This window comes from Urocampus carinirostris, chromosome 18 (assembly GCF_059441175.1).
Source record: "Urocampus carinirostris isolate Australia breed hairy pipefish chromosome 18, RoL_Ucar_1.0, whole genome shotgun sequence".
Taxonomy (NCBI): Eukaryota; Metazoa; Chordata; class Actinopteri; order Syngnathiformes; family Syngnathidae; genus Urocampus; species Urocampus carinirostris.
The window spans coordinates 8503739-8519480 of record NC_142366.1 but is presented as its reverse complement, the minus strand read 5'-3'; the positions used below and the strand labels follow the sequence as shown (position 1 = coordinate 8519480).

General features: G+C 38.9%; 1 protein-coding gene and 1 pseudogene across 1 annotated transcript in view; one reads left to right on the top strand and one right to left on the bottom strand.

The window, feature by feature from the left end:
• drosha (drosha ribonuclease III) overlaps positions 1 to 15742 on the top strand; it is a 182847-nt gene that overhangs the window by 78835 nt on the left and 88270 nt on the right. The window contains exon 23 of the mRNA XM_088322279.1: positions 15205 to 15275. Within this exon, the coding sequence (XP_088178405.1) occupies positions 15205 to 15275 (71 nt within the window). The remainder of the gene's footprint in view (positions 1 to 15204; positions 15276 to 15742) is intronic.
• On the bottom strand, positions 10587 to 10725 carry LOC148348267 (U2 spliceosomal RNA; annotated as a pseudogene).

Genomic DNA, 15742 nt, shown 5'->3' with positions numbered 1-15742 from the left:
TCTATTAAATGCTTTCCGTGTTTTCATCTGCCATGTGGTGAAGAATTGAAGATTAATACATTGATGGTTACAAGTGGGGGGAGCTGAAAAACGAACATTGACAAGTTTTGATCAGTGTATTTTACTTGCTAATCATAATTTAACTAAACAACCACCAAACTCTGTTTTGCTACCACTATATTTTTCAATACGCACTTTTGTATGCTTGTTTGTCTTGTCGTAAGGCGGCCGAAGCAGAGGGCACCCACGCCCTATTGGGGAATGGGCCTTGTGTATGTGTTAAATACAGTAATAGAACAGCTACGGAGACTGGGCCTTTTTAACACAGTGTGCCATATGGTCATGAAAATAAGTTGATTAAGAGAAGCAATAAATAAAATCCAAACAAAAATAAAGACAATAATGGCCAATAAAATACAACAAAAATCAAATAAGATGATATTTGATAAACGTGTCATAATACTAGGTATAGTGAATATTAAACAGCGCATACTTAAAATAAAAAACAATGGTTCCAAACCACAAACATTGAGCTACAATACCAAACAACTTGGCGTAATAATATCAGAAGAAACAACCCAGGAATACTCAGCAAACTTATTAGCTGGTGTCCCATTCGTAAACATGAAATACATTATTAATTTATCAATCCCCTCTTTTTAAATCCCAGAAACAAAGAAGAGAAGTAAAAACAGACATTAAATGTTTTAAGTGTTAAGCCCCTTGCACACCTAGCCAATGACGTCCAGTGTCAAACATCTTCGCTACATTTGTCAATCTAGATCAAGTGTGCGTCACATAAGAATACGGTGAGCAGCTCTTTTCCATAACACATATGCTGTAAATAAAAAAAACAAAGTGAAGACCAAAATGTTTTCAGACACCCTTCAAGAGGAGGCATTACTCCATGTTTTTTCCAATATTATTCATAGAAAACATGACAGAGGTAAAATGGGAGGTTTGACTGTTGTTTATTTATTACTACTCTAGATATTTCAATGTGTTTACTCACAAATCAAGTCCTCTATCAAACACGCCACTGTTCTCTTACGGTATCACCTGAGTCATTGTCCAATCTCTGGAGTTCCTTAAAATCCTCGAGGATCAATGATTAGCGAATGCGATTTGGTCCTCGGCAATCGCTCAACCAAAAAAAAATAAACTTCTCACGTTTGTGTTGCAATATGGCACTATTCTTAAGCCACATTGCCCTCATTTGTCTTTTCCTTCGGTGCTGTAGTAAATATGTGCTTGTCTTGGTTATTTAACTCTGGTAGTCGCTGTCTTAAATGTTGACGTGATTTTAAAAAACTGACGTAACGTAAACAACTTCTTGTAGAGCTGAACCTGGCATCAGGTGTGTGAGGGACTGCTTTCTGACATTCTGCAGCCAAAAGCGTCAATGCCAAATCCCCCGAGCTAACAGGGTTAAGTGTGCGCGTTGCTTTATTCGTAACTAACTGGCCTGGACCCTTAAATCCAAATCTCCAATGTAGATGGAAATCTGGATAAATGAGGATTCTGTTTCGTGGTCAATCTGTTCAACGGCGATCTTAGCCCTTGAAGAATTGGATGTGTCAAGTAGCCAAAATCAATGGAGAGCGACACAATTCAGTCTGAATGTCCCAGAATTTTAACATTTCGTCTTCTCTAAAGAGGACGGAGTAGAAGCTTGACTTCCACTTGAGGTCCGTTGTTCAAGGGAGGCCCTTCTACAAGAATAAAGGTTAATTTTGTGTCGGGCATGCTTTTGATCCAAAACCTCGAGTGTACAGTATTTGAAGAAGTATCATCAAAAATAAATTCCCTGGAACTTATAAATGAAGTTGTGACACACTACATTTTATTGATTACAATTAAAACACTTAAAGATTTAACTTAGTGTAAAATCTAGTACATTTAGTTACCATGAATACTAAAAAAAAAAGGATCTTTGATTATGAGTAGGACTTTCCGTGGTCAGTCAATGAAGTGGATTTTGATTTTCCTAAAATATGGGGCACAAAGTGCCAACTTTTTCAAGGTTTGAAAGCTACAGGCTGCAGAAATTGAGATTGTAATATATATATATATATATATATATATATATATATATTTGTATCTATCATTACAAAACCAGAATCAAAAGGTAAAAGTTGACTATTTTTTTAAGTCTGTGTGATTTAATACTTAAGCCCGTTCTAGTTGCCAAATATATAATGGAATGAAAAAATAGTTTCTCTGGAATGGCTATTTGTTTATCAATTTTATTTCTTGCATTTTCCTGTCCATAATGTGCATGGCATTTTAATTACTGCAAGAACTATGGTTTCCTAGAAAAAGTCAGGAAAAAAATAACATTTCATACAACAAACATTACATAATCTGTTTTTTTCATTGTAATTATAGATTTATAATATGCGTGTATTTTCCAGTCTACAAGCCACACTGCATAAACCCATTACATTTAAACCCCTGGGGTGCATAAAGAATTCAGGAAATATACAGTAACGTATTCTATATAGAATGAACATGCTGGAATCTGTTTTTTATTCGTATTGATGTTTTCCCAATGTATTTACTGTCTTTTTCCTTTCATGGGCCGCACTGGACTACAAGGTCCATGGCCAATAAACTACTGTAAGAGCTAATGTTGCATAAAAAAATAATACATTTATTTTAACTTTCTGACCTTATTTAATATGACATGATGAAATCTGCTTTTTTGTTTTAATGATGTATTTCCAATTTCATTTACTGTATCTCTCCTATAATGTGGGTAATATTTAAGCTGCTTTAAGTGCTAGGGTTGCATTAATATATAAAGTGTATCCTCAAATTTTTGTTGCGCTTTAAAGTACGGAAAATACAGTATTGAAAATAAAATGGAGATACCATTTAATCAAAATGTGTGACCCGAAGCACTTGTTTAGTGTTTCCAGACCACTTACAATAAATAAAAGTATTTTATCACCCTATTTTGCTATTTAGCCCACTTAGAAATCGTGCACGGGTCTGAACTTGTATGTCCACTGTGAGAGATGAACTAAAAAGAAAAATCCAGAAATCACAATGCATGATTTTTTTTGAACAATTTATTTGTGTGATATAGCTGCAAATGAGTATTTGAGCACCTGAGAAAATGAATGTTAATATTTGGTATAGTAGCCCTTGTTTGCTATTAAAGAGGTCAAACGTTTCCTGTAGTTTTTCACCAGGCTTGCACACTAGGAGGGATCTTGGCCTATTCCTCCACACAGATCTTCTTTAGATCAGTCAGGTTTCTGGGCTGTAGCTGAGAAACACAAAGTTTGAGCACCCTCTAAAGATTTTCGATTGGGTTCTGGAGATTGGCTGGACCATCCTAGAACCTTGATATGCCTCTCACTGAGCGTCTTTGTTTTTTCTGGCTGTGTGCTTTGGGTCTTGTCGTGTTGGAAGACTCAGCCATGACCCATCTTCAATGCTCTGACGGAGGGAAGGAGGTTGTTCCCCAAAATCTCACAATACACGGCCCCCAGTCATCCTCTCTTTAATGCAGTGCACTCGTCCTGTGCCATGTGCAGAAACATCACCCCACCCCACCCCGGAATCATGATGCTACCACTCCCATGCTTCACTTTAGGGATGGTGTTCTTCGCATTGTACTCTTTATACTTCTTCCTCCAAATACGCTTCATGGAATTATGGCCAAAAAATGAATTTAGACTCATCTGACCACAAAACCTTCTCTTATGACTCTTCTGTATCATCCAAATGGTCATATCCAAGCTTAAGTCGGGCCTTGACATATGCTGATTTAAGCATGGTAACCGTTCGTGCCATGCATAATTTCAAACCTTGACGTCTTAGTATATTACCTACAGTAACCTTGGAAAAGGTGGTCCCAGGTCTTTTCAGGTCATTGACCAACTCCTGTCGTGTAGCTGATTCCTCACCTCTCTTAGAATCATTGAGACCTCATGAGTTGATATCGTGCATGGGGCTGCACTCCGATTGAGATTTACCGTCATGTTTAGCTTCTTCCATTTTTTAATGATCGTTCCGACAGTGGACCTTTTTTCACTATGCTCCTTGGCAATTGCTCCATAGCCCTTTCCAGCCTTGTGGAGGTGTACAATTTTGTCTCTGTTGTTTTTGGACAGCTCTCTGGTCTTCACCATGTTACAAGTTAAAGTCTTACTGATTGTATGGGGTGGACAGCTGTCTTTATGCAGTTAACAACCTCAAACACGTGGATCTGATTCAGGATGATACATGGAGTGCAGGTTGACTTCTAATGGGTGGACTAACAGGTCTTTCAGTGTCAGAATTCTATATTATACACTGGTGTTCAAAAATTTATTTGCAGCTCTATCACACAAATACATTGTTAAAATACATTGTTAAAAAATAATTGTGATATCTGAATTTTTATTTTTAGTTTATCTCTCTCAGAGTGGACAGGAACCTCTGATGAACATTTCAGACCCCTCCATGATTTCTAAGTGGGAGAAATAGCAAAATAGCAGGGTGTTCAAATACTTATTTTCTCCACTGTATATAGCAGCACTTGGTGGCCCACACAAGCTTAACCGGATCCAGCCTTGTATTTTGGCTCAGGGATGATGGCTAGCATGTGTGGTGCTAACCCACTAACGCTCTGCAGCTGTGTTAGCATGCAGCATTTTGGCTAGGTCATGTTGCCGCTGGAAATGGGATGCCGGGATCTTAATTGGCGGGGCCTCTTTTGCGGCTTTCGGCCTCTTCCTGGCAGGAGCAAAGCACTTTTAATGATTGCAGCAAGTTGTGCAATTTATTGGATTGCTTTGGGGCACACTTGATTTTTTTTTTTGCACTGACAGTCTCTTCATCAAGGCGTAAATTAACTGCAGATCTTGCTTTCTTCATCCAAAGGCTCTTTGATTGACACCAAAGGTGCTTCTTCTAGATTTTTAATAGCTTTTCTAACCTCCCGGGGGGTTCCACGGTTTTTCCCTGCTCCTCACTCGAGCTGCAACTAACCACTATTTTAAAAGTGGCCTGGAGAAGGATAGGTGCCACCAGGTTGTACTTGCCCAAGAAACACCACAGCAAATGGTGCCCCTGGGACCCTAGTTGTTTAGGGATCCTACCCACCAACCAAGTCTCCAACTATTGAAATGATTTCTAAAACCATCGGATGATTCTCTTTTTCTTGAATTTAGCATGAAGTTAATTTACTCATATGGAAAATGATAAAAACACAAGAAAACATACTGCTGATTCGTACAATTAATCTAAAACCAATTAGGCACACTGCTCGGTCATTAGAGACATAAATTCATAAACCTTTGTCCATTTTTGGGACAGGCTAATAAAAAAATTAAACTAAAATCAAGTCAACATTTTTTATCCTTGTTGACCACAAAAGGTCTCATTATCAGCAGTAGAACTATAAACCAAATAAATATTATCTGCATTTTGTAAAATCAGCAGTCAACTGTAAAATTTGAAAACAGCAAAAAGGTACGCTTTTAACAGTTGAAGTTTGTTGTTTTCAACGTTATAACAACTGAGGTTTGTTGTTCAGACTGCATGCATTTAATTTCTAATACGTTTTTCAGGCACAGTTTTACATAATGCACAAGCTCTATGTAATAACGAAATATACGTATTTTAGATGTACAATGCATGCTATCAAAACTGTATTGGCTTGAACGTTACTTGAATCTTACCAAGGCGAGTCAGACTCTGTTTCGTTGGGTCCTAAAATTCGTCACAGATCTACCGCTATGATATGCAAGGTCTGCTTTGCAAACTTTAGAAGTAGTCTTTTTATTTTCTGTATCCAGGCTAAAATGCTCCCAAAGTACCAGTTTTGGTACATATAGTTGATGTTGACGCCGCCATTCCTGTATGCTTATATTACTGTTTGAGACAGATACCGTTGCGCTTCAGTAACTCTCAGCCGAGACTTAAGAGATGCCTCATTCTGTTCCAAAAGCATGTCTGGCAACAATGGAATTCAATGTCTACTATTTGTACTATTGATTTTTGTTGACAAAATTGATTAAGCGTTGCAGCCCTACTATTAAACCCTTCCATCAGTGCACCCCACTCTGTTCCTTCGAGTTTTGAAAATCAAATTGGCGAGTGAAAAAAGTTAGCGCTTGATTGACTTCGGCGTATCCATGTAGCTTTGCAAATGTGCCGTGTCATCAAAAAATTAAGTCGACTGCCTCCCGGATAGCATCAAACGCTCCCCCCACTCGCAAATATATGAGTGCTAGTTAAAAGCTATCACAATTGCGTCCTCCAGCTGCTCCCCAGAGGCCACATCTGTCACGTAGCGCTAACTCAAACTGCAAATCCCTAGTGCAGATACTTAGCAGACGTAGAGCATAACCCCAAAACTCCCCCACCCTCCATACACTTCCCGAGCCCTTTATGTGGTCTGGCTCTCCAGCCAGCATGGCTCTCCAATTGCTCGTGCATCTGAAAGGGTTTAAACAGGGAGCTGTTTTAGGGCCACTATTTTTAAAAATATTTTTTTCTCTAGACGCAAACAGGATGGCCAATATCTCAATCGTGAAGTGTGGGGGGTGGGGAGGGGGGTTGGGTGTTAACAAATCTGCAATCTGTATAAAGTTGAAGAATAGCAACATATACTCTGCAAAAATAATACCTTCTTGTGCAGTTAGCTGTTAACATCAGTATCTATTGGTTTAGCTTTAGGGTTCACTAACTGTGACGAGCACATAATTAGCAACTAGCTTTGTTTAAGCAGCCGACATAGCAGACTGTTTCTAGCTGTATTAACTTTAGCAACTAGCATTAGTAACTAGCGTCGCTAAGACGGCTTCTAGCCTTAATAGTCTCAATTGAATCATTGGAAAATTGAAAATTAATCCACCGAAAATAAATCCTTATTTTATTTATTATTCTTTTTTAAAAAAATCATTATTATTTTTATCTTTTTTTTATTTTGCGTTTTGGCTGCTTTCATCCTGAACTGGTAATTGTTTTGTTTGATTATTGTCTAGAATCGCTTTGCTAACTGCTACTAGAGCAACCGTTTTAATTTAATATTTATGTTTCAGGCATTTTTATACCAAATTGTATTATTATTCTTATCATTATTTGAGAATTATGATATTGTTATTACCATATATGTTTTTTTTTAATTTAGTCATTGTAATCTTGTTAAAACCACAGCAACTTAGTGATCGAGACTGGATGGGAAAAAAAGAGGAGAGAAAAAAATGTCAATTGAGCACACGACCTACTGAGGGATGGACACTTTTTATTTAGTTTTGTTTATTTGCTTTATTTAAAGACATTTGGGTTGCTATTTATGATAATTATGAATTTGAATATTTCTTAATTGAGAACAACTGAGCAGGTATCTATGGACCCTTTTTAATTCAGGTCATTGATAAATATATATATTGTTTTAATATAATTTTGACCAATCGATGAAAAACCAGTGCAATCACATTAATATATAGTGTCTATTTCACCTTTAAAATGTGCAAAAAATAGCCGGATCCCATTGAAAAAAAAATCTTTCCAATTAGCATGTTTATACTTTTTTTCAATAAATCGAATGATTTAAAATATTTTTAATCAGCTGCAGTGATCAAAGTCAAAATTTGAACTCCTAACTTGGAATAATCTCATATGACATTTAAGGTTAGAGGACAGTAATGTTTTTCTGAATGCTTCTGAATCAACTTTAATAAAATTGTTCACCGCTCTGCATTTGATTTTTGGTTTGTCCTGCTCTTGCTTAAATTTAGCGAGCCACTACTCATCTTCCAGGCCAAGTGTGGGACTTGTGGGGAAACACTTCAGCACCGGAGTCTTAAAGCAAAGGCACCAAGAAGTGTTTTTTTCTGCTGAAATGGGTCGTTTTGTATTGTTTTTTCCAAAATAGGAAGCATAGTTTTTTAATGAAATTGTTCAGAGTTCTGCAGCTTTTATTTTAGAGTCTGGACTCCCTACAGAAAAAAAAAATCTCAGCACTGGAGTTCCATATGTATCCATTTAGTTTTATTGAATGAAATTCGTGTTTTTTAGCGCTAGGGTGTGCTAAATAATCCCAAATGTCCCTATGAGGCCACATGAGAGTGACATTTTACGAAATAAGAGGCATTGTTTTTTTATGAAATTGTTAAGAGTTCTGCAATCAAACAATTTGCAATTCTAGGTTTGTCCTGCACCTTGCCTAATTATAGCTAGCTACTACCCAAAGATATCTATAGAAGATAAGCTACTTCAGCGTGCTGCGGCGGCCCGTGAAGTAGCGTGGTGGCCATATTGGTCGGGTCAACATCCCTGTTCAAGGGATAAGTAAATTCTAAAACATACAAAATTGTAAGAAGATGGGAGATGTTGTTTGCATAATATCTATCTCCTTTTCTCTCTGTCTATCTCTCTACCTCTCTATCTATCTATCTAATGTATATTGCTCCAATTATTTTCTGAGATAATGCATTTCAAAGCCAGTCTGTTACCTTTGATTTCCTGAGCTCTGACGTTATGTGAAGAACACCAGTACCCAACAAGCCAGTCACTGTATTGGTTTACATGTTAATTAGTTGAAAAGGTTTTGAGTGTTTTTAGCAACGTTTTGGTTGTTTTTGTGGAGAATGACTAGCTTTTGTGTCGCAGGTGGGTTCAGCAATTGTATAACAAATGGCGATTAGCCAAAATGGGTTGAACTGGCAGAAAATAACACACAGATAGCTATCAAGGGTTAAACCAGCCGGGACAGGGCAAGGTGGCTAACTGCTAAAAAATGTTAACCAGGATTGTTTGAGAGGCTGGCAGACCAAAGGCATGCTAATATTAGGCAGCCATGATAAGAGGGAGCCAACAACAAAAAACTTAGTTCTATATATACCAAATGATCATGGCAGGCTAGCCAGATGCTATAGAGGACGAACAGGGACCAATAGGCATACAAAAAACAGTAGGCTGGCTGACCGAAAACATTCAGTATACAGCCATGAGAACCGCAAGCCAACAACACAAAATTACCACATCAACGAACGCAACCTCGAGAAAAGGCAGTGTGTGCGGAAGGCTGGTCAGCTAGCAAACTGCTAACGGGGCCTACCGAGACCAAACAAAACCAAAAGCTGTCGGGAGCCCGCATGCTAACAGGGAGATATCTGGATAATATGACATTAATTGCAAGACAAGCGGCGAAAAACACAAAAGGAAAAGTCAGAATCACAGACTTAAAAGGAGGAGAAGGTAAATAAGGGTCAAATGCTGGACATGGCAGCAGGTAAACTTACCCTTTGATGGTCAAAGCACGCAATTCTGACAAAACAATCAGAAGTCCCCCAATGACACGGTAAGCAAAGTTCCAATTACTCCAAGTGTAAATGAGATTTAGCCATTCGCTGATTACTACAATCGCCATCTATTTTTCAACGGGAGACGATGTTTGTTTTGGTGCTCCATCTTCTGGTGACATCACAGCTCTAGGAAATATGTGGTCAAACGGTCTACTTTAAAAAATAATTTCTCAAGATCCACGGTGCTTGTAATATTTTGAAATGTATCTGCATGCTTGTGCAAAGGAACACTCCACATTCTGTGCTTGATTGGGGGAAAAAAGTGTTTTATAATCCCTTTAAGGCAAAGTATGTACTGTACATTGAATATAAATCATAACTTTTTCGTTTTACAACCGAATTTAATGTGGTTAACCTTTTTGTTAACGTCAACGCGTGCTGTTGTTATGGAAAATGATGACAAATATATACAAATGGAAGAAAACAATTTAATCATAAAAAGAACAGACGTTTGTAGACGTTTATTGTTTTATAATCTTTATCAATTATCCGTTATCGGTCAAATCATAATACACTACAAAGTCAAGAGGCCGAGACACTTGCTCTCAGCCAAGAGGCTGGGTCAAGGTCCTAGCCACAGGGCCAAGCAGCGATCAGTGCGAATGCACCGTTCCCGGAGGTACTGCAATACCCGGCCGATGCGTCGTCAGAGCAAGCTCTTATTCCATCTCCCAATTGCAAAAATCAACTGAACGAAGTTCACAGTTCAAAAAAACAGTATGTCTCAGTTCAACAACCTACACAGTTTAAAAGGTATCAAAAAGGATTAAATAGCGAAAAAAATAGAGCCAAAAATATGTTTTCCTATGAAAAGCTATTCCAGCTTCTCAGCTCAGGGGGGGTTTTGGGGTTTTTAAGGGTTATTGATCTATCTTCGTTATTCATTATCCATTATCCGTTATCGGTCAGTTCATAATGTCGTCAGAGCAAGCTCTTATTCCATCTCCCAATTGCAAAAATCAACTGAACGAAGTTCACAGTTCAAAAAAACAGTATGTCTCAGTTCAACAACCTACACAGTTTAAAAGGTATCAAAAAGGATTAAATAGCGAAAAAAATAGAGCCAAAAATATGTTTTCCTATGAAAAGCTATTCCAGCTTCTCAGCTCAGGGGGGGTTTTGGGGTTTTTAAGGGTTATTGATCTATCTTTGTTATTCATTATCCATTATCCGTTATCGGTCAGTTCATAATACGCTACAAAGCCTAGGAGCCGGGACACTTACTCTCAGCCAAAAGGCCAAGCTAAGGTCCTAGCCCTAAAGCCTTGCTGCGATCATTGCGAATGCACCGTTCCCGGAGGTACTGCTATACCGGGCCGATGCGTGGAGTGGACAGAGCAAGCTCATATTCCATCTCCGAAATGCAAAAATCATGCTGCTGGAAATGTGAATTTCCCTTCGGGGATGAACAAAGTATCTATCTATCTATCTATCTATCTATCTATCTATGGTACGCAACTATGTTACGGTGTTGGGTGCATCCATTGGCTGAACAATGAGCCGGCACCCACTTGATTATTTTGGTCTCCGACCACATCTACTGCAAGATTCTGATCCTTTTCCTTGACTAGCTTACGCTCGCAGTAGGAATGGTGTTGGGGAAGGGCGGAGGGGGCGTATCTAGTCTCCTGTATATACAGTGGCTTGCGAAACTATTTGGCCCCCTTGAAGTGTGTGACCTTTTGCCACATTTCAGACTTCAAACATAAAGATATAAAAAACTAATTTCTTGTGAAGAATCAACAATAAGTGGGACACAATCATGAAGCGGGACACACTTTATTGGATATTTTAAACTTTATTAACAAGTAAAAAAGAAAAAAAGTGGGTGTGCAAAATGATTCAGCCCTATTGAGTTAATACTTTGTAGCGCCACCTTTTGCTGCGATTACAGCTGCAAGTCGCTTGGGGTATGTCTCAGTTTTGCACATCGAGAAACTGTTATTTTTGACCATTCCTCCTTGCAAAACAAATCGAGCTCAGTGAGGTTGGATGGAAAGCGTTTGTGAACAGCAGTTTTCAGTTCTTTCCACAGATTCCCAATGGGATTGAGGTCTGGACTTTGACTTGGCCATTCTAACCCGATGATATGTTTTTGGTGAACCATTCCATTGTAGCTTTTGCTTTATGTTTTGGATCATTGTCTTGTTGGAAGACAAATCTCCGTCCCAGTCTCAGGTCTTTTGCGGACTCTATCAGGTTTTCTTCCATCCATTCTATCCATCTTCCCATCAATTTTAACCATCTTCTCTGTCCCCGCTGAAGAAAAGCAGGCCCAAACGATGATGCTGCCACCACCATGTTTGACTCTGGTGATGAGGGTTATGAGCTGTGCTGCTTTTTTACCTAATGTCTTGCATTTTTGCCAAAAAGTTCAAAAAAAAAAATTTCCCCACATTTATGGTGTGTCTCCTAGGTGGCTTGTGGCAAACTTTAAATGACAGTTTTTATGGATCTTTCAGAAATGGCTTCCTTCTTGCCACTTTTCCATAAAGGCCAGATTTGTGCAGTATAGACTGATTGTTATACTGGACAGCGTTTGCTGCACTGAAAGTAAAGGGGCTGAATAATTTTGCACACCCACTTTTTAGTTTTTTATTTGTTAAACATTTTTAAAATATCCAATAAAGCGTGTTCCACTTCATGATTGTGTCCCAGTTATTGTTGATGCTTCACGAGAAATTACAGTTTTATATCTTTGTTTGAAGTCTGAAATGTGGCAAAAGGTCACTAAGTTCAAGGGGGCGAAACAGTTTCGCAAGCTACTGTATCTATGGCGTGGGATAATAAACCTTAGCACTCAAGTCTTAAAACAAAAGCATCAATAGTCAAGTCGTGTTTATTTGTATTGCCCTTAATCACAAGGAATCTCAAAGGTTTTTTTTGTACTCCATCAAAACGGGTCGTTTTGCGTGCAGCGACGTCAGGAGACTTAATCACACTTTTTCCTTGTCGACAATTTACCCGCCAAGGGCACGCTAACGTGCGTTGGCGATTGTCATTTGTTTGTATTTCGTGATGGGCTTTTGCGGCGAATGGCCTGTTTGCCATCTGAAAGCACTTTCGCTCCCCTGATGATGAATCCCTTGTATGTTTTTGATGTCGGGCGTAAAATGCGCCGGCGCTTCATAAAAAGGGCGGCGTGATTGTGTACACAATTTGCCAGGTGCTTATTACCTTCCAAATTGAATGAGCCGCCCTAAGTGTGATGGCGGCGAGCGCTTACAGGCACTCTGATAGTTGCAAAAGGAACAAAAGAGAGCGAGGAGAAAAAGCGGCAGATGCTGCAAATCATCCCCACAGAGAGAGCGCTAGCTAGCGAATTTGTGATGTCGGCCATGCCGCCAGCGCTCTTCCATTCTGGAACGGTCCTTTTGTCCAATTTATTTTCCCTTACCCGTCTTTTCTTTTCTTTTTTTTTTGTGCGGAGCTTGCATAAAAATGTCTTTTTGTTTCCAAGTCGGATAAACAAAGCCGTGTGATATTTTATGTCTTTAAATATTTGCTGTGGCTTTTCAAGTTTACAGTCGGGAGAATCCAAGTCATTTTTTGTGCCAGCTCTTTTATTTATTTATTTTCTCCTTGCTCTTCACTCAACCCCTCGGGTGTTTTTGCATGCCCGAAATGCAAAGCAATACTAATGCCGCTGTTTTTAATGTCGCAATTCCTCTATCCATTTGCTAGATTGCTCATCCTCATTAGTCTGCTTTGGGAGCCCAAAAGAAACACGCTAGACTCAAATGTTTGCTAGTTATGTCAATACTAACATTTTCAATTCTTCAGTGAATTTACTACTTATGATTGTGTTGTTTTTTTTTATCAAACGTTACTGTGAAGAAACACTCAATGTTGTATGACATATCTGGAGAGGATGTTGTGTGACGACACCATCCTTTGATCTAAAACCTACACGAGGGCAAATAATACACAGATATTGTAAACATAAAATATAGGTTATTCATATGCTACAGAGTAGTAGTGTGTTTTAAGCTTTGATTTAAACATTTCCACTGAGGTTGCAGATCGAATCTCAGGGGGAAGAGCAGTCTACAGCACCGGGGCCCGAATGGAGAACGCTCTCGAACCTGCGGATCTCTTCTTGGCTCTTGGGATCACTAGTAGACCAGCATTTTCAGAGCAAAGGCTCCGGACCGGAACATAAGGGGAAATTTAATTTGAAAGATATGAGGGAGCAAGTCCATGCATGATTTTGTTTACTACCAACAGAACCTTAAAATCACAGCTGAAGCCAACAGGGAGCCAATGCAGGTTAGCGAAAATCAGGGTAATGTGATCAATCTTCTTGTCTTAGTTAAAAGCCTCGCTGCAGCATTTTGTACCAGCTGAAGGCTCTTGATTTTGGACTTCGGGAGACCGGAGACAGCATAGGGCAAATTTTAGCAATGTTGCGAAGATGGAAAAAAGCTGTTCCAGTAATATTCTTAACCTGGGTTTGAAAAGACAGATCGGGGTCAAATATGACACCTACATTTTTGACTGAGTCACTCTGGGTTATATTACATTTGTCAATGTTCAGAGCAGTTTGAGAACAAATCACGGCATTTAGATGGACCAATAACTAACATTTCGGTCTTTTCAGATTTAAAGCGCAAGAAGTTGAGTGACATCCATTCTTTTATCTCAGTGAGGCAGGCCTCCAAATTTCCACAGTTTAGTGTGGCAGATTCCTCCATCGGAAGATATAGTTGAGTGTCATCTGTGTAGCAATGGAAACTGATATTATACTTGCGAATAATATCACCTAATGAAAGCATGTTAATGCTGAAAAGAAGGGGGGCAAGTACTGAACCCTGCCTAACACCAAAGGGCTCAGATGTCATTTCACCATATTTAACACATTGCGTCCTATCAGAGAGGTAGGATCTGAACCATGAGAGGACTGTTCCTGAGAGACCAATCCATTTTTCCAACCGTTCTAGTAAGATATTATGGTCCACAGTGTCAAAGGCAGCAGCCCTTTGAGACTCTTTGTGATTAAGGGCTATACAAATAAACATGACTTGACTGTTCTATAAGTGACCTTAAGAACTTGCTAGATCAAGGCTCTGGACACTTGCATAGTCCAAATTTTGTGTTTTTGACAAGACCGGGGTTCCTTATATTTCAAAATCATCAAAAGGGGGAATATTATGGAGGAACCAAGTCAGCTATGCACCAACCTTGCAGGACACATTAAAAAAAGATGCGTTTGACAGGATTGGTGTTCTTTATGTCAGAATATAAGTGGTTTAAAATAAAGGTGTTTTTTAAATGAATCCCTAGGTACCAATTTGGTCAACTGCATACCGTCTCCTGCACAGCATTTTGAAACAACCATCAAATAACTTCTTCGTAATTTATTGTTGTACACAGCTCATTGTATTGTAGGGGAACAGTGTCAACAATGTACAAACTTTGCTGGACTCGTCTTGTAACAATTTTATGTTATGTAATAGACATGAGGAACGTGCAGCACCAAGGAAATTCCAGAGGCTCTAATTGTCTAAATTTGGTATTTTTGACAAGACTGGGTGATTTAAAATAAAGAATCGGCTTCTTTACTAAAACAGAGACATTGGCAGCTGTTATATGTAATTGAAGTAGCTGTTTTTTAGACAATGACAAATTTGAGTTGAGTTGAATGCTAGCTCTCTTTCCGTGTAAAATTTAGATTCAGTGAAACGTTTACAAACCCAGGTAAAATGAGATTACCAAAAAAAGGAAGGAAGATCTTCCCAATGCAACGGAAATGGCTGGGTAACTGGTATAATTTCACTTCCTGAAGGCACTAAAGGAGAGGAATGCGTTTTACAGTTTGATTGCCTAGTATCATTTTTTGGTGACGGTTTTGGATTGAAGTTTGTTTCTGAAGTAATAATATTAGTGTCTGTTTCAGGCGCTGTTTATCTTGAGGGCGGCTTGGATGAGGCCCGGCAGCTCTTCGGTCGACTGCTTTTCAACGGCCAGGTACGTTTTGACTCATCTGAAGCCTGCCTCTATATATATTTTTTAATTGGTCTCGCCAGTGGAGTTTGTTTTAAGTCACTTCCAATCAAAAGCGGCGAACGCGCTTCGGTCTGGCTCAAAGAAGCGTCGTAAACATTTCGTTGGCTAGTCGAGCTTCACACGGAGATGAAAGTTGGCCACGTTACCTTTCCAGACGTCCACTCTTATTATTTTAAGCAAGACATCCAGACATGAAACATGCCTCGCATTTGCATATTTTTTTTCCAACCAACGACTGATGCTTTCGGATAAAAAGAATGAACGAGAGGGAAAAGGCATCCGTAATATTCAGCACTTTGAGATGGAAATTTAATTTAGTTGTCCTGCTTTTAGTGGCTTTCATTACAATTGTCAATAATGCAAAATCACATGCGCACATCCGACTTCTAAAGCCTGGAAAATAATGAGATGTAATTCGCCAGTTTTGG